Raw genomic sequence first — 18,654 nt, forward strand, 5'->3', positions numbered from 1 at the left:
CAGCCCCGGCCCCGGTGGGATGCTCGGTGCCCGTGGGATGCTCGGTGCCGGGAAGGGACGGTGTCACGGGCGCGTGCCGGGCTCAGGGCCGTGGGAGGGGGACGTACACAGGGGGTGAGGAGCAAAACCCACTGGGACGGGGCCGTGGCCACAGGTGCCACCCCCCACCCCACCCCGAGCCTCGGGGTGCCATGCTTGGGTGCTGGCAGCCGTCGCGGCAGAGCCGCTGCAGCGGCCGTACGGGCACACGGGTTCATCCACACCCTCGGGTGGGGGCACCCGCTGGAGCCAGCCCCCCCCCATCCCCACCCCGGGAAAGGCTGCGGTGAGTGTCAAGCCCAGGACCCCCACGCTGGGATGTCCTGTGGGCACCATCACTCCCCCTCCCCGTAGCTCCACAGCGACCCGATCCCCGCGTCCCCCCCTCCCTGTGCATCCCCCCCTCCCTGTGTCCCCCCTCTCGCCTCAGCCCTGATGGCAAATTTACCAATTTTTACTAGAAACCTGCCAAATCCTGCCGTGGTGGGGGCAACGACAGGCAGAAAGGGAGGGTAAAAGACTAGTGGCAGGGTGCGGGGGGGGGGGGGGGGGTCTGCCTGCTGCGGGGAGGGGGGGAAGCAGGGCTGCCCGGCATGGAGGGGGCGATGGGGGTCCCTCCGCTGGCCCTGCAGCTGTTAAAGCACATCGAAGCATCGCCACAGCCATGTGTCCCTCCGTCACCGCCTGATGCTGGGGAGGGAGGGGGGTGCTCGGGGTCCCTGCCGTGGGGGGCGGGGGGGGGGGCTACCCACGGGCTTTGCTCCGGCTGTCCCGCAGCGCCTCGATCTTGGGGGCCAGCTCCCCGAAGGTGGGTCTGGCCCCGGGGGTGAAAACCCAGCAGCTCAGCATCAGCATGTAGACCTGGGGACAAGGGACAGGGCCGTCAGGGGAACAGGGTGGCCCCCCAGGGCACCCCCGCCCCGCTCCGAGACTCCCCCCTCTCACCTCCACGGGGCAGCCGAATGGCGCCGGGAGACGCCGGTTGTCCTTGAGGAGCTCCAGCAAGTGGCAGATGATCTGCGTCGTCTTCTCGGTGCCCATCATGCGGAGGAACTCCTGCGGGCACGGGGACGGCCATCAGCAGGGGACCACCGTGGCCGGATGGGGGGGGCTCATCCTGAAGGTAACGGGTTCAGAGTGGGGGCAGCGGGACCCCAGCCCTGGGAACAGGGCGGGGGGGTCTCACCTCCGAGGGGCTCTTGCTCTTGTTGCTGTAGGTGAAGAGTTCGTAGAGGAGGACCCCGAAGCTCCAGACATCGGATGCCCGGGAGAAGATGTTGTCTGCCAGGGATTCGGGCGCGTACCTGCCGGCGGGAGGATGCTGAGCACCGGATCCAGCTGGGCCGGCAGCCCCATGTCAACCCCGTCCCCGTCCCGTCCTCACCAGAAGACGGGGCTCTGGCCGGGTTCCCGCACCACGTAATAGTCCTTGTCCTGCGGCAGCAGCTTGGCCAGCCCGAAATCCCCGATCTTGACGTGGGTCTCGCTCTCCACCAGGATGTTCCTGCTGGCCAGGTCCCGGTGCACGCAGCGCTGCGACCCCAGGTACTCCATGCCCTGCGCAGGATGCAGCCGCTGGCTGGGGCTGGGACTCGGCAGCATCCCCAGGGCTCACCCCTTCCCGGACCGCGACCCCCTGGGTGAGCCATGGCATTGCTCCGTCCCCATCCATCCCCCCCACCAGAGGAGGACAGGACCCCCTTTGCCACCTTCCCCCGGCCGTCCCACCTTGCAGATCTGCCAGGCGTAGAGGAGCAGGGTCCTGTGGTCCAGGCGGGGCTGGTTCTTCTGCAGGTAGTCCCGCAGGCAGCCGTTGGGCAAGTACTCCATCACCAGCCGTAGCCCGCGCCGCCCTGCGCACACGTCCGTCACCCGCCGGCCGGGACGCGGGCAGAGCATCCCTTCCCGCTCCCTGCCCCCCGCCCTGCTCACCCCGGCTGTAACACACGCCCCGGTACTGGACGATGAAATCGTGCTGGAGCGAGTGCAGGATGTGGATCTCCCTCTCGAAATCCCGCAGCTCCTTGGCCGAATCCTGCTGCAGCTTCTTCACCGCCACCAGCTCCCCCGTGCTGTCGCCCAGCGGGTCGTAGCGGCACAGCTCCACGCTCCCAAAATTGCCCTGGCCGGGGAGAGGCGGGAGGGGGACGCGGGGTGATGGGGCGCTCTGTGGGGGGGGGTGGGGCCCAGAGACCCCCACCACGTTCCCCATGCATGGTCCTCCCCCAGATCCCCCCCACAAGCCCAGCATCTCTCAGCTTTATGGAGCAAAGCATCCCCCCGCCCCCGCAAGTAGGGGATGTTTCATGCCCCGAACGGGGGTAAGGAGGGGGCGTTAGAAGAAACTCGTGCGCCAAGTCGTGCATGGGATGGGGCCCCCTCTGTCTGTGCCCACCCCCCCCCACCGCCTTACCTTGCCCAGCAGCGAGATGTACTTGAGGTGCCGCTCCTCGAAGTGCGCAGGGTCCTGGCACGTGGCGAGGGGCTCGTACCCCCAGAAACTGTCCCGCAGCGTCACGTCGGTGGGTGACAGGTCCGAGAGCAGCTCGTAATCTGGGGAAGGTGGGCCGTGAGGGCACTGGGAGGGGGCGGGGGGGGTCCAGAGCCTGTTCGCCCCCCACCCCGCCCTCCAATCCCAGGGCTCACCCGAGGTGATGAGGCTGTTGAGGTCCCGGATGAGGGCACGGAAGCAGGGCCGGCGGCCGGGCTGGTAGTCCATGCACTGCGCGATGAGCGTGGCCAGCTCCGTCCACTTGGGCGCAGGGAGCTGGAGGCTGCTCCGGTAGAAATCCAGCTTCTGCGGGGGTGGGAGAGGGTGCTGGGGGCTGGCTGCGGGGTGCCCGGCTCTGTGTCACCCCCTCCCCCCTGCCCCAAGCAGTCCCCGAATAGCCCCCATGCTCCTCACCAGCCCTGAGCATCACCCAAAGGCTGCAGGAGGTTAAATTGGGGGGGGGTTGGTTATTGCCGGTCCCTGTAGGGCTGGACCTGGTGGCCCCCACCGTCACACACCGAGGCTGTGGGGCTCCGGGGCCCTGCGAGACCCCCATCTCAGGGTGCCATGGGTGCCCATCTCCCCCCGGTGCTGTCCCTGGGTCACCGGAGCCTCTGGCCGGCAGAGAAATCCCAGGGTGGGATGAGCAGCACGTGGTCTTCTCCGGGCAGTGGGTGAGTGAGCAGAGCCCAGGGGCAGCGGGATGGGGCAGGAGGGAGAGGGCAGGAGGATTGGGGTGCAGGGGGATGCGGCAGGAGGGTCGGGATGCAGCGGGATGGGACAGGAGGCTCGGGATGCAGTGGGAGAGAGCAGGAGGGTCGGGATGCAGCGGGATGGGACAGGACGGTCGGGATGCAGTGGGAGAGAGCAGGAGGGTTGGGATACAGTGGGATGGGGCAGGATGGAGAGGGCAGGAGGGCTGGGATGCAGTGGGAGAGAGCAGGAGGGTCGGGATGCAGTGGGAGAGAGCAGGAGGGTTGGGATGCAGTGGGATGGGGCATGATGGAGAGGGCAGGAGGGCTGGGATGCAGTGGGAGAGAGCAGGAGGGTTGGGATACAGTGGGATGGGGCAGGAGGGTCGGGATGCAGTGGGCCGGGGCAGCCTCACCTTCTGGGGCTCCAGCAGGCTGACGGGCATGTTGCCACCACTGAAGATCTCCCAGAGGGTCGCCCCGAAGCTCCACTTGTCGGCCGGCAGCGCCAGGCTCTTGGGGTCACTGAGGCACTCGGGGGCCACCCAGGGGATGCGCTCCACCAGCACTGGGGAGACGGGGAGGGCCCCTTTCAGCACCCACCGGGGGGGGCCCTGCCACCTCCCCCCACCCCCCCCCCTCCCTCGACACCTTGGGTCAGTCCTGGCACTTACTCTCCTTGGCCAGGACAGAGACACTGACTCCGGGGTCGTTGAGCTTGATGAAGGGGGGGCTGCCGCTGGCTGCGTCCCCCTCCCGGGTCAGCAGCACCTTCTTAGCGGAGACGTTGCCGTGGGTGATTTTCTTGTCCTCCTGGGGAGGGGAGAGGGACCAGCACCCTCAGCGCAGCCCCGGCCCGTGGGGCAGCTCCATGCAGGGGGCTGAGCCGGTGCCGCGGGGCTGTGGGACATGGAGACATGGGAGCCATGGGGATGCAGATGAGTGGGAGCCGTGGGGCATGGACACGTGGGAAGCCATGGGGCATGGACACGTGGGAGCCATGGGGCATGGACACGTGGGAGCCATGGGACAGGGATCCATGGGGGCCATGGGACAGGGATGCGTGGGGGCCATGGGGATGTGGATGAGTGGGGGCTGTGGGACATGGACATGGGGGAGCCATGGGTCTGGGATGCATGGGCGACATGGGACTGGCATGTGTGGGAGCCATGGGGATGCAGACGAGTGGGGGCTGTGGGACATGGACATGGGGGAGCCATGGGACTGGGATGCATGGGAGCCATGGGACTGAGATGCGTGGGGGTCATGGGACATGGACATGTGGGGGCCACGGGACATGGATGCATGGGAGCCATGGAACTGGGATACATGGGGACCACGGGACAGGGACGCCTGGGAGTCGTGGGACAGGGACATGTGGGAGCCATGGGACAGAGATGTACAGGTGCTGAAGGATGTAGATGCACAAGAATCACGGCCCATGGATGCATTGGAGCTGCAGGACGCGGATGCCGTGGGATGAGGACATGGGAGAGCTGTGGGATGCTGGCACAGAGGAGCTGCAGGACACACGGACGACGGGACACCCGTGCTCGGTGCCGCGCCGGCAGCCGGCTCACCAGGTAGTTGAGGGCGTACGCCAGCTGCTTGGCCACCTGCAGCTTCCAGCTTGTGGTCACCTTGCCCTCGCCTTGGTTCTTCTTCAGGTAGAGGTCCAGGGGTCCGTACCTGACGTACTCCTGCACCATGATACCTGCCGGGGGTGGGTAGGACACACAGTGGGGGCGGGTTCGGCGTGTGCCCTCCGTCAGCGCGGCGGTGCCCCAAATGGGGACGGTCACTCACTGTCCTTCCCGAGGCTGACGCCGTGCAGCAGCACCAGGTGCTTGTGGGAGAGCTGGCTCATGATGCTGGCTGCCTCCAGGAAGGACTGGGAGCGGGGAGAGTCCGGCTCAGGGCGGGGGGAGGGGGGGGAAGCAGTGGGGGGGACACCCCCTTCTTCAGTGCCGGGTTGGTGGGGGGGGGCTGCTCCCGCCTCACCTCGGAGCAGTTGCGGTGGCTGCCGTCCATGACCTTGAGCACCACCTCGGTCTGGTAGTACCCGTCCTCCTCCTGGTCCCGCTTGACGCCCTTGTAGATCTGGGTGAAGGAGCCCTGGCCCAGGCTCTCGCCCTGCAGCGGGAGGGGGGATGCTGGGGGCGGGGGGGGGGCCCTGCCTGCACCCCCCAGACCCCCCTTCCCCCCCCCCAGACCCCCCTCCCCGTACCCGCGTGAGGCTCTGGGGGTCGATCTTGTGGAACGTCATCTGGTTGAGGCTGCGGCGGGGGGCGGCGGGGGAGCCGGGGGGCCGGGGGCAGCCGCTCCGCACGATCAGCAGGTTGGACTTATCTGGGGGGGGGGCGGGAAACGGCCGTGAGGGGCGGCTGGAGCGCGCTGTGACCTCGCACAGCCCGCTCCGTGATGTCACAGCCCGCTCCGTGATGTCACAGCCCGCTCCGTGATGTCACATAGCCCGCACTACGATGACATAGCCTGCCTCTGTGACCTCACGCGGCCCTCTCTGTGATGTCACACAGCCCGCTCCGTGATGTCACGTAGCCCGCACTACGATGACATAGCCTGGCTCTGTGACCTCATGCAGCCCTCTGTGTGATGTCACACAGCCCGCTCCGTGATGTCACAGCCCGCTCCGTGATGTCACAGAGCCCACACTATGATGACATAGCCTGGCTCTGTGACCTCACGTGGCCCACTCTGTGATGTCACACAGCCCACTCCGTGATGTCACACAGCCAGCTCTGTGACCTCACGTGACCTGCTCTGTGACCTCCCGCAGCCCGCCTTGTGACGTCACACAGCCCACTCTGTGGTGACATAGCCTGGCTCGGTGACCTCACGCAGCGCCCCCCCTCTAGGGTGTCCCGCAGCCCACACTCTGATGACATCGCCTGGCTCCGTGACGTCACGCAGCCTGTTTTCTGACGTCACGCCACCGCGGGTGCGCGCAGCCCTGCCCCGTCTCCCGTCCCCCGCCGCGGCGGCGTCACCTTTGGGCAGGGGCGGGCAGCAGGCAGCCAGGCGCATGCGGGCACCCTCTGCCTGCAGCCCGCGGCGCCCGTAGGTGCCCAGCAGCTCCCGCAGGCTGCAGAACCGCCGGGCCACCCCCGAGAGCCAGAAGTTCCCATCCTCGTCCCTGCGGATCAGGCAGCGCTTGTAATCCTGGCCGGAGCAGGTCTGTGGGGGTGAGAGCCGGGCTCAGCGGCACGGGGTCCCGTCCCCGCAACGAGTCCCTCCTGCCCCGCGCGTCCCCGTGGCAGCCCCGGTGCCGTGCCCATCCCAAAGGGCCGTCACCGGTGGCACCGTCCCTGCGAGCAGCAGGTCTCTCAGCCCCGCGTTTCCCTCCCCGCTCCCGGTGACACCCGCGGCACCCAGGACGGGAGCCTGCAGGGTGCTGGGGGGTGCCGGCACCCCGGTCCCGTGGCGGTGGCGGTGGCAGTGGCGGTGGCGGTCTCACCTCGGCGCAGACGGTCAGCAGGTAGCTGTCGAAGTCCTGCGGGCTGCGGCGCAGCAGGTACAGCCCCGGCCGGCTCCCCGCCACCTTCAGCTTGTTCACCGCAAACTCGGAGCTGCAAAGGGCAGGGCTGGGTCGGGCACAGAGCGGGTCGTCCCCCCGCAGGGACCCCCCCGTTGCTCACCCCTCCGCCACGGTGTCCCCAAACCCGGCGGGCACCGGGGTGGCCGGGGCATCACCTGCCCAGCGAGCAGGATGGGGACCGGTGCCCGCCACTCTTGCGCCCCCCACCCAAGTGATTTCTTCCCCCATCGCTCGTGGGTTGGGGGTGGCAAGGGGCGGGGGGGGGAGGGGGGAGGGGTCCCAGCACCCACCTGATGGGCCCGTGGCACTGGTTCTCCACGTCCTCCAGGAGCCGGGGGGGGGCCACCTCCTTGCAGAAGTAATGGTGGGCATCTGCCGTCAGGCGGTAGTAGCCGTCGATGAGAGCCACGAAGGAGCGGGCTTCCCGCAACGTGGGGAACTCCACCTCCTGGGGGCCGGGCAGGGAGGGGGGGGGTCAGACCCATATTGACCCCCCCACCTCCAGCCCCACGGGGGCTTCCCCTGTGCCCTCCCCCCTGCCTCACCAGCACCCTGTTGTCCGTCTTGGTGAGGGTGACGACGCGGTTCTCCACGGGGCTGCCCTCCCGGCTCGCCTGCTTGATGCTGATGTCGGCGATGTCGGGGAAGTCGCAGAAGTGCTGGCGGCTCTGCGAGGGGACACGACTGGGACATGTCACCCCCCCCCCCCCCTCCCCACGCCATGGGACACCCCCCCACTACCTCGACGCAGCCGCCTGCCCTCACCTCGGAGCCGACGCAGCTCCAGGAGACGCCGCTCTCGCCGGCCACGTGGATGGCGATGGCGGCGGCGGAGCCCGGCGAGCGCACGTGGAAGCTCTCCTCCGCCCAGCGCTGCTGCAGCCGCTCCAGGTCCAGCAGGTACTTGAGCTTCAGGTAGCGTCCGTCCGTCTGGCAGCCCCCGATCTTCCGCAGGGATTTGCTGAAGTGGCGGCGGATGCGCTTGCGGGTGAGGAAGCTGTGCTGCTGGATCTGGCACCGCAGCGGCTCGGGGATGCAGGATTTGTAGCTGCCGGGGAGGGGGAGGTGAGGCAGCGGCGGGTGCCGGGCTGTCCCCATGGGTGCCAGGCGGTCCCCGCGGCCCCCAGCTCACCTGACGTGGCTGAAGACCTCGTCCGGGCTCTGCCGCTTCTCCTTGGCGATGCGCAGCATGTCCAGCACGGCCAGGCTCAGGCACTCCTCCTGCGTGGGCAGGCTCAGCGCCACCGCCACGCGCCCCCCGATGAAATCGCTGCGGGACTGGGGAGGGTGCAGGGGCTGGCTGGGGGGGGGTGTCTCCATGCCAGCCCCCCGCTCCCCGCACCGGGTGCATCTCCTGCCCAGGGATGCTGCAGCCAGGAGACCCGATGCACCCCCAAGACCCCCGGTCCATGCACCCCCCTGGCTAACTGGAGCTTCTAGGGTGGCCCCTGCTGACCCCCCCATCACGCTGGGCTGGCTGTGGGGTGGTGGGGTGGCTCCAGCCCCAGTCCCCTGCCCCGGTGTCCGCAGTCACCGGAGTCACGTCCTGCCCCGGGTGCTGGTTGCCTGCTGCTGCCTGGGGTGCAGCGGAGACAGCTCCATCTGTGGGGCATGCATCACCCAGGGGACACAGAGACCCCCATCTCGGCAACCTGGGGTGCCCCACGCCCGTCACGGGATGCCCACGGGCAGCTCCAGCCAAGCTAGCCAGCAGGACCCACATCCCACAGGCATCGTGGCCAGGGGCCAGTGGATGCTGGAGGAGGAGGAGGAGGAGGAGGGCGGCACGGCCCAGGGCGGTGAAGGGCATCGCTGCACTGAGGTTAACACGTACCACACCCCCGAGAAGCCACACGGGACCCCCACCTGTGGCCCCCCATGTTGGGGACAGAGATGCCAGCCTGGCAGGGCTCACCTGGGCAAAAAGGTAATCGATGACGGGGTAGTCCAGGACGGGGCTGGCCCGGTCGTTCAGCAGCTGGAAGCGGTGGGACTGTCCCAGCCCGCACCAGTTGGGGAAGAAGAACCTGATGGGGAGAGCGGAGGGGGCTCAGCGCCACGTCCCCCATAGTGCACGGCCCCTATCAGCCCTCAGAGACTCCCCAGGGAGCCGGGCTGGGGCTGGGGCTGGGGCTGGCCGCGTCCCCGGGGGCTGTACCTGATCCTGTACACCACGACCTGGCTGCGGGACTCATCGACGGTGAAGAGGTGGTTGGGGGGGAACCAGCAGCTGAGATCCTCGGTGGCCAGGGCGAAGAGCGGGTGGCAGACGGGCAGCACGCCTGGGGACGGAGAACGGTGCAGTGACCCCCCCCCCAGCGCCGAGGACGGGGACAGCCGGTACCACGGAGCCCATGCCCGGTGCCCACCGGTGCCGGGGGACGATGCTCACCGCAGGCTTTGGCGGCGCGGACGCACAGCTCCTCAGCCGTGTACTCGCCGAAGGTGAAGGTGAGGAAGCCGGCAGCGGTGCCGGGGGGGCTGCGGGGGTTCGGGGCCTGGTGGTACAGGTACACCTGGAGGGTGCCGGTCTCGGTGGAGGAGAGGCTGCAGGAGCGCTCCCCGATCAGCGGGGTGTCCTCGCCCAGGGGGGCCATGGCGGGCGCTGCAAGGATGCGGGGGCTCAGCACCGGGCTCGTGGTGGCACTGTCCCCCTCAGTGTGAGCCCCACCATGGCAGTGACCTTGCCCCACACATGCCTTTTCCCACGCACTTCCCTTGGCGTCATCCCCTCCCCAGGGTAAAACCCTGCAGCCAAACCTGCGGCATCTCCAGGACTGGGGTCAGCCTGTCCTGGGAAGGATGAAGGGGAAACTGAGGCACACAGACCTTTCTCCGGGCATGTGGATGCACCCGCGCTCCCCAGCCCCTCCCATGGCCGCTCCTCCCCGCCAGCCGGCCCAGGGCCGTGCGCCCATGCCCTGCATCGCTCCCAGGCGTGGGCCTGGAGGACTCGGCTCCATCCCTGTGCCCACCTGGGCTGGCTGGACCCTGCGAAACGCCCCCCGTGCCGGTGCGGTACCTGCTGCCGTGCCAGCGCCCGTGTGCTCCGACCCTGGGGAGCGGGTCCCGGGCAGGGCTGTGCCACTGGGTCGGGGTTCCTGGGCTGCGTAGGCGGCTGCTCGGAGCCTGCAAGCGAAGGAGAGAGTCACAAAAAACCCCTCAGTGACTTCCTTCCTGCCCGCAGCCTCCGCGGCGGCTGGCTTCCTGGCAAGGGAGGGGGCACGGGGTGGGGGCCAGAGAGGAGACACCCCAGGGGGTAGCAGGGACCAGCTGGGGGGTGCAGGGGTAGGGAGCCCCGGGCATCCTGCTTCGTGCTGGGCATCCCAAAGGACACGGGGACCTCGCTGGTCCTGGTGCGGTGGGTACCGCAGGGATGGGCGATGCTCTGCCAGGGCATCCCAGCCCATCCCAGTCCTGTCCCACCCCACCATGTGGGGGCGAGGGGCTGGGTGCTGCCGGTGCCATCGTGCCTTTGGGGCCGCCGTGCCTGGCCCCCGCTGCCGTGCAGCCTTGCACGCACCCGCTGGCGGATGTGGCCGGGCCCAGCAGCCGCCGCCGGTTGCTTTTCCCTTTGCGGAGGCGAAGCTGGGGGTGAGGCAGGGAAGGGGGTTCTGTCCTCTGGGAGGGGTGTTGGGGACAAGGCCACCAGGGCTGGAGCCAGACCCCGAGGACCTCGGTGGGGATGGTGCCCCTGTGGCGGCTCTGTCCCCACGTCGTCGGGGCTTGTCCCCGCTCCCAACCCCAGGCTGGTCTCCGGGGTTCTGGGCTGAAGAATTCCCCGTGGGACAAACCTGTCTGGGGGCTGGGCGGGTGAGACAAAGCCGCGTTTGTGCGGGGGAACAAGGAAGCCGCGCTGGCCCCATACCTGGGTGCCACGTATCCCCGCGGCCGGAGCCGTCCCACCGTCCCCGGGGTCCCCCCCGCCGGGGTACGGGGAGGGGGGGGACACACACAGCCGTGCCGCAGCTCGAGGTGGCCCCGGGTCCGCCGTGGCGTGCGGGAGGGAAGGGGTTATGGATGCGGCCCCCGACGGCTCCGTCCTCCCCCCCGAGGGTCCCTCCCCGCTGCCCGCCCCGGGGGCTGGAGGAGCCCGAGGCACGGCCGGCCCCTCTCCCCCGTCCGCCGCCTCCACCGAGGACGTCGCAGCACGGCCGGGCTCCCCACGGAGACCATCCCGCCCCGCCCCGGGAACCCCCCCGCTCCATCCCCGGTGCGCTGCCCCGCTCTCCGCCTCCAGCACCGCGTCCTCGCCGGGTTGCGGGCGGCTGCCCGCGAACCAGCTGCTTTTTTTTTTTCTGGGTAAAGGTTTAGTTTGGATTTGTTTTGTCCCCTCGGCTGGAGATAAACCGGGCTCCGGCGGCGGCTCTGCCCGTCCTTGTTCGGGATGGCCGGGGTCGGGGCGGGGGGGGGGTCGCTGCCTCCCGGCCGTGTCCTTCGGGTGCTGCCGCGTCCCCGGAGCCGGTGCCCGGTGCGCCGCGGGGCTGCGGGACCGGGCGCTGCTGCTCTGCTCTGCTCTGCCTGCCAGCCCCCAGCCGGGAGGTACCGGGGGGAATTTGCTTGCTGAGCTCGGGCTGTCCCTCTTGGAACGCGGGCTTGGCCCTGCGCAGCCGAACGCTGGGCACTGACCTGCCCCGGGACAGGACAGGGACAGGGACAAGGACGGGATAGGGACGGGATGGGACAGGGACAGGGATGGGACAGGGACAGACGGGCACAGTGTCAGGACAGGGACGGGATAGGGATGGATGGGACAGTGTCGGGACAGGGATGGGACAGGGACGGGACAGGGTCGGGACAAGGATGGGACAGGATGGGAAGGGATGGGATGGGACAGGACAGGAATGGGTCAGGGATGGGACTGGGACGGGATGGGATGGGATGGGAGAGAGGTGGGACAGGGACGTAAAGGGATGGGACAGAGATGGGATGGGACAGGGATGGGACAAGAATGGGTCAGGGATGGGACTGGGATGGGATGGGACAGGACAGGGACAGGGACAGGTATGGGATGGCATCGGACAGGAGAGGGACAGGGGTAGGTATGGGATGGGACGGGACAGGACAGGGATGGGACAGGGACAGGGGTAGGTATGGGATGGCATGGGACAGGAGAGGGACGAGGCAGGGATGGGATGGGATGGGACAGTATGGGACAGGCAGGCAGCTACTCTCTCCGCTCCGTGCTTGCTCGGATGTCAGTCGGTAATTGCGCAGTTTTCTCCCCCTCCAGTTTTGCCACCCTCGGATGCGCCGGTGCCACCGCGCCCTGGCCTAGCCACACGTGCCGTGTCCCTGTACCACGTCCCCATCCACCAGCAGATGCCCGGCCAGGGGCTTCCCCCCCCTGCAGCCGCCACGCTGGCCACGCCGGGGAGCCTGGAGGTGTGGGTGCCGGAGCAGCTCACCTTCAGCCTCTGGGACTACGGTGTCTTCGGGCTGATGCTGCTGATCTCCACCGGCATCGGGCTCTTCCACGGCCTCGCCAAAGGCGGCCAGAAAACCTCGGAGGATTTTTTCACGGGGGGACGACAGATGTCGGCGCTGCCCGTGGGGCTCTCGCTCTCTGCCAGCTTCATGTCGGCCGTGCAGGTGCTGGGGGTGCCGGCGGAGGCTTATCGCTACGGAGCCAAATTCCTCTGGATGTGCGTGGGGCAGCTGCTCAACACCCTGCTCACCGCCCAGCTCTTCCTCCCCGTCTTCTACCGCCTGGGGCTCACCAGCACCTATGAGGTGGGCATGGGGTGGGGGGGACGGGACACTTATCCTGCCCCAGAGCAGCCCCCAGGGTGCCCCGATGCCCGGATGGTCCCGATGTCCTGCCTTGTCCTTCTCCCCAGTACCTGGAGCGGCGGTTCAGCAGGAGCGTTCGGCTGTGCGGGACCTTGCAGTACGTGGTGGCCACGGTGCGTGTCCGCGGTGCACGGGTGGGAATGGGGACGGTGGGGAGGTGACACGCGGTGGGGGCTCGGGTCCGGCCGTGCCGGCGCTGCCCTGAGCCCCGGGGAAGCGTCCTCGTTCCCGTGCTCGTGTTTTCCGTGGCTCAAAGCAAACAGCACCCGGCGGGAGCCCTGTTTTGAATGAAAACCCCAGTGTTTTGCCAGGGCCTGCATGCCGCGCTTGGGCGGCACCGTCACCCTTCGCCCCCGTTGGCGCAGCTGTCACCGGCCCGGTGCCGGTGGGACGGGGCGCTGACCCCCCCCCTCTTCCCGCAGGTGCTGTACACGGGGATCGTCATCTACGCCCCCGCCCTGATCCTCAACCAAGGTGCGGTGGGGAGGTGGGGGCTGCTCCCCGTCGCGTCCCCGTCCCTGCGTTGGGGACATCTCAGCCCTGTCCCACCCCAGGCGTCGTTTGCACCCTGGGGCTCTGCTCAGCACCTTCCCGTCTCCTTCAGTGACCGGTCTGGACATCTGGGCGTCCCTGCTCTCCACCGGGGTCATCTGCACCTTCTACACCACCGTAGTGAGTGTGGGAGCCAGGGGGGGGGACCTGGGGGTCCCCGAGGGTCTCCGGCGCTCACCCGTGGCTCTGTTTTGTGCAGGGTGGGATGAAGGCTGTCATCTGGACGGACGTCTTCCAGGTCATGGTGATGCTCTCCGGCTTCCTCGCCATCATCATCCGGGGGGTGCTGTTGGTGGGGGGTCCCGCCAAGGTGCTGGGCATCGCCGCCAACGGCTCCAGGGTGAACTTCGGCGAGTGAGTCCCCCCCCTCCCCGCTGTCCTGTCCCCACTTCCCCTGCCCCGGGGTGCTGGGGGGCCAGTGCCAGCCCTGGCTCACCCCCCTGCCCCGGCCACGCCCCGGTGTGCCCAGCTTCAACCCGGACCCGCGGAGCCGGTACACGGTCTGGACCTTCCTGCTGGGTGGCACGCTGGTCTGGCTCTCCATGTACGGCGTCAACCAGGCCCAGGTCCAGCGCTACGTGGCCTGCAGGACCGAGAGGGAGGCCAGGATGTGAGTCCCCGGGGATCCTCTGGAGCCCGCTCGGCGTGGGACGGCGCACGGGGGCGAGGGGCTGCGAGGGTCGGGGGCGGGTGGCTGCATGGCAGCCTGTCCCCCTCGGGGAGCCCAGTGCCTGCACCCCTCTATAGGCCATGCAGCCCTGCACGGACCTTGCACGGACCTTGCACGGACCCTGCGTGGACCCTGCATGGACCCTGCAGCCCTGCATGGACCTTGCACAGACCCTGTGTGGACCTTGCATGGACTCTTCACCCCTGCATGGACCTTGCACCCCTGTGCGGACCCTGCCTGGTCCCTGCACCCTTGCGCGGGCCCTGCATCCTTGCACAGACCTTGCACGGACCCTGCAATGACTCTGCATGGACGCTGCACCCGTGTGCGGACCCTGCACCCATGTGCAGACCCTGCATGGACCCTGCACGGACCCTGCACAGACACTGCATGGACCCTGTGCAGACCCTGCATGGACCCTACCCCCCCTGCACGGACCCTGCACCTTTGCACGGACCTTGCCCTCTTGCACAAACCCTGCACGCCTGCATGGCCCTTACGCGGACTCTGCACCCCTGCATGGCCCCTGCACCCCTGTCTGGACCCTGCACAGACCCTGCATCCCTGCAGGGACCTTGCACGGACCCTGCGCAGACCCTGCATGGACCCTGCACCCTTGCATGGACCTTGCACAGGCCCTGCAAAGACTCTGCATGGACCCTGCACCCATGTGCAGACCCTGCATGGACCCTGCACCCTTGCATGGACCTTGCCCGGACCCTGCCCCTTTGCCCGGACCCTGCCCCCTTGCACAAACCCTGCATGGCCCCTGCACCACTGCACAGACCCTGCATGGACCCCAGACCCTCGCACGGACCCTGCATCCCTTCATGGACCTTGCACCGACCCTGTGAAGATCCTACATGGACCCTGCACCTTTGCACGGCCCCTGCACGGATGCTGAACCCTTGCACGGCCCCTGCACCCTTGCACGGCCCTTGCACGGCCGCTGCGTCCCTGCTCACCGGGGGTGCTCCCCCCGGCCCTGTGCTCACAGGGCGCTGCTGGTGAATCAAGTGGGGCTCTTCTGCATCGTCTCCAGCGCGGTGGCCTGTGGCCTTGTGATGTTTGCGCTCTACAAGGACTGCGATCCCCTCCTCGCCGGCTACATCTCGGCCCCGGATCAGGTACCGCCTCTGCCCTCTCGAGCGGCAAACTGAGGGCAGCGAGGTGGAAGGGAGAGGGGGCCGGAGGGGACGGACCTCTGGGTCCCCTTCTCGGCCCCACTGCAGTGGCTGGGGTCCCCCGGGGTCCTGTCCCCCCCCCATGCAGGCATCTCCCCCCGCAGTACGTGCCCTACCTGGTCCTTGATATCTTCGAGACGTCCCCGGGGGTGCCGGGGCTGTTCCTGGCCTGTGCCTACAGCGGGACCCTCAGGTGAGGACGGGGCACCCCTCGCCCCAAGGGCACCCCACAGCTCCCCGCAGAAGGGGGCTTTGCCCCCGCAACCCCGCAGGCTGCCGGCGTCGGGGCTGAGCGCTGCCACCTGCCCGCGCCCCAGCACGGCCTCCACCAGCATCAACGCCATGGCGGCCGTCACCGTCGAGGACCTCGTCAAGCCCAGGCTGCCCGCGCTGTCACCGCGGAGGCTGACCCTCATCTCCAAGGGGCTGTGTGAGTGGGCATGGGAGCCGTGCCGTGCCGTGCCGTGTTATGCTGCACTGCGCCATGCTGAGCCATGCCACGCCATGCCGTGCCATGCTCCCCCATCCTGTACTGCACTGCTTTGTGCCATGCCATGGTGGCCAGCATGGTGCCATGCCACGCTACCTCATCCAGTGCCGTGCTGTGCCATCCTGCACTGCCCCGTGCCATGCTGTGCCATGCCATGCCACCTTGCACTGCACCGTGCCATGTTGTGCCATGCCGTGCCACACTGTGCCATGCCGCTCTGCACCATGCCATCCTGTGCCATGCCATGCCATGCCATTCTGCACTGTACTGTGCCATCTTGTGCCATCCTGCACTGCCTCGTGCCATGTTGTGCCATGCTGTGCCACACCATGCTTTGCCACACTGCCCCATGCCATGCTGTGCCGTGCCATGCCATGCCATGCCGTGCCATGCCGTGCCACACCATGCTGTGCCACACTGCCCCATGCCATGCTGTGCCGTGCCATGCCATTCTGCACTGCCTCGTGCCATGTTGTGCCATGCTGTGCCACACCATGCTGTGCCACACTGCCCAATGCCATCCTGAGCCGTGCCATGCCATGCCATCCTGCACTGCACCATGCCATGTTGTGCCATGCCGTGCCACACCATGCTGTGCCACACTGCCCCATGCCACGCTGTGCCGTGCCATGCCATGCCATCCTGCACTGCACCGTGCCATGTTGTGCCATGCTGTGCCATGCCATGCTGTGCCTTGCCGTGCCATGCCATGCCATCCTGCACTGCAGCCTGCTGTCCTGTGCCATGCCATGCCATACTATTCTGCACTGCACCGTGCCATGCTGTGCCATACCTTCCTGCGCTGCACTGTGCCATGTCGTGCCGTGCCGTGCCATTCTGCACTGCACCGTGCCACGCCATACTGTGCCGTGCCCTGCCCTGCTGAGCCACCGCCGTCTCCCCGCAGCGCTCATCTACGGCACCTCCTGCATCACGGTGGCGGCCCTGGCCTCGCTGCTGGGCGGTGGCGTGCTGCAGGTGAGCCCCGGCGCGGGGCTGGGCTCCCCCCGCTGCCCCCGTCCCCCGCTTTGCCCACCGGCTCTGCCCGGCCGAGCGGGACCCGGCCACACGCCGCTGGTTGCCCGAGAGCCCTCCAGCCGGTTGGGCTGCGGCAGCCGGGGGGGTCTGGGGCAGAGCCAAGTGCCTTCCTCCTCCTCCTCCTCCTCCTTCTCCTCCTCGTCCCCACAGCCCCCCCAAGCTCTCCGTCCCCCCCCCAGGGCTCCTTCACCGTCATGGGGGTGATCAGCGGCCCGCTGCTGGGGGCCTTCGTCCTGGGCATGTTCCTGCCGATGTGCAGCACGGCCGTGAGTCCTGCGGGGGGGGCCTAGGGGGGGGGGGTGTCCCAAGGGTTCGGGGGTCCCAGCGCAGCCCGCTCCCCGGGGCTGCACAGACCCCTCTCCTCTGCCGCAGGGTGTGCTGGGGGGCCTGGGGGCCGGTTTCGCCCTCTCCTTCTGGGTGGCCGTGGGGGGGACCCTCTACCCCCCCAGCGCGGCCACCATGGGGGTGCTGCCCGCCGCCGGAGCCCTCTGCCCGCTCTACAACCGCACCGCCGGCGCCAACCGCACCGTCCTGCTGGGACCCCTGCCCCCCCGCCAGCAGCCCCCCGCCCCGCCACGGTGAGGGGGGGCACGGCCTGGGCTGGGGGGGGTGGGGGGGCAGCAGATGGGGGTGGCGGGGGGGACTGGAGGCGCAGGTGGCTCGGCGTGATGTCACAGCACCGTCCCTAGTCACTGTGATGTCACACCGCTTTCCCTGTTCCTTGTGACATCACACCGCTTTCCTTGTGATGTCACAGCACTTTCCCTCTTCGCTGTGATGTCACGCCGCTTTCCCTGGTCCCTGTAACGTCACACCACTGTCCCTTGTGATGTCACAGCACTTTCCCTGTTCCTTGTGACGTCACACCACTTTCCCTGTTCGCTGTGATGTCACAGCACTTTCCTTGTTCCTTTTGACATCACACCACTTTCCCTGTTCCCTGTAACGTCGCACCACTGTCCCCGTTCCTTGTGACGTCACACCACTTTCCCTGTTCGCTGTGATGTCACAGCACTGTCTTTGCTCCTTGTGACATCACACCACTTTCCCTGTTCCCTGTAACGTCGCACCACTGTCCCCGTTCCTTGTGACGTCACACCATTTCCCCTGTTCGCTGTGATGTCACAGCACTGTCTTTGCTCCTTGTGACGTCACACCACTTTCCCTGTTCCCTCTAACGCCACACCACTGTCCCCATTCCTTGTGACCTCATAGCACTTCCCTCGTTCCTTGTGACGTCACACCACTTTCCTTGTTCCTTCTGACGTCACACCAACTTTCCCTGTTCACTGTGACGTCACACCGCGGTCTCTGCGGGTCCTTCACCCCCCAACCCCCCCCCCCCGCAGGCCGGCCGTCGTGGGTGACTTCTACGCCATCTCCTACCTGTACTACGGGGCGCTGGGGACCCTCACCACAGTGGTGGCGGGGGTCCTGCTCAGCTCCCTGCCAGGTGAGGCCGGGCTCCGTGTGGGGACACGTCGCAGGTGTGTGTCCCGTGTCCGTCCCCCCCCCCGCCCCTCCCCGCAGCCCCTCCCCACGGCACCCCCTTTCCGGCAGGGTCGACCAAGCGGACGCGGCCACCCCCGGGCGTGCTGTGGTGGGACATCGCGAAGCAGACGTCCTCGCTGTCCCCCATGGCCACCGAGACCCCCGGGGAAGAGCCCCCGGGCAAGGCCGAAACCCCCCAGGCGCTGCCGGCAAGGCCGGATGGGGACGGCGGCCCCCCCCGAGCCCCCCCCGAGCCCGGTACTGCCACCGAGCTGCTGCTACAGGAGACCCACGTGTAGGGCGCCGGGGGAGGGGACGTGGGGGGACAGGCTGTGGCTGTGGCGGGACTGCGGGGGGGGGGGGAGGTGTGTCCCCCCTGTCCTGGGGTCCCCAATAAAGGAGATGTCCCCTGGGAGGAGCCTGTCCTTGGGGGGTGCCGGGGGGGGGGGGGCGGGCGATGACACAGGAGCTGGTACAGCGCTGGGGGGGGTCAAACTGGGACGGGGACACGGGGGACAAGTGCTGGGGGGGGGGAACGGGGGCGGGGCCTGCGCCATAAACCCCGCCCGCCCTGGGGACAATGGGCCCCGCCCCGCCGAGCTCCACCCCACCCCGATAACAATGGGGCCCGCCCCGCTGAGCCCCACCCAGGTGAGAA

General features: G+C 68.4%; 2 protein-coding genes across 2 annotated transcripts; one reads left to right on the top strand and one right to left on the bottom strand.

Moving 5' to 3' along the window:
- Positions 1 to 477: 477 nt before the first annotated feature.
- JAK3 (Janus kinase 3) lies at positions 478 to 9,932 on the bottom strand. The gene is made up of 24 exons (XM_074565416.1): positions 9,801 to 9,932; positions 9,171 to 9,383; positions 8,937 to 9,060; positions 8,694 to 8,805; positions 7,911 to 8,056; positions 7,544 to 7,826; positions 7,324 to 7,446; positions 7,069 to 7,226; positions 6,698 to 6,809; positions 6,231 to 6,417; positions 5,450 to 5,571; positions 5,224 to 5,355; positions 5,029 to 5,113; positions 4,803 to 4,936; positions 3,897 to 4,035; positions 3,639 to 3,790; positions 2,686 to 2,836; positions 2,453 to 2,592; positions 1,972 to 2,161; positions 1,768 to 1,892; positions 1,424 to 1,596; positions 1,226 to 1,343; positions 985 to 1,095; positions 478 to 900 (listed from the first exon to the last, which is right to left on the bottom strand). Exons 2-24 carry the CDS (start codon positions 9,373 to 9,375, stop codon positions 784 to 786), a joined length of 3,339 nt encoding a protein of 1,112 aa, XP_074421517.1. The 5' UTR covers positions 9,376 to 9,383; positions 9,801 to 9,932; the 3' UTR covers positions 478 to 783.
- Positions 9,933 to 12,406: 2,474 nt separating this feature from the next.
- On the top strand, positions 12,407 to 18,295 carry SLC5A5 (solute carrier family 5 member 5). The gene is made up of 14 exons (XM_074565548.1): positions 12,407 to 12,511; positions 12,619 to 12,684; positions 12,994 to 13,045; positions 13,176 to 13,243; positions 13,323 to 13,477; positions 13,593 to 13,733; positions 14,791 to 14,920; positions 15,082 to 15,170; positions 15,295 to 15,407; positions 16,375 to 16,445; positions 16,685 to 16,771; positions 16,878 to 17,083; positions 17,855 to 17,958; positions 18,066 to 18,295. The coding sequence occupies exons 1-14, from the start codon at positions 12,422 to 12,424 to the stop codon at positions 18,293 to 18,295; spliced, it is 1,602 nt and encodes a 533-aa protein (XP_074421649.1). The 5' UTR covers positions 12,407 to 12,421.
- The last annotated feature ends 359 nt before the right edge of the window (positions 18,296 to 18,654 follow it).

Source organism: Larus michahellis, chromosome 23, assembly GCF_964199755.1.
Source record: "Larus michahellis chromosome 23, bLarMic1.1, whole genome shotgun sequence".
Taxonomy (NCBI): domain Eukaryota; kingdom Metazoa; phylum Chordata; class Aves; order Charadriiformes; family Laridae; genus Larus; species Larus michahellis.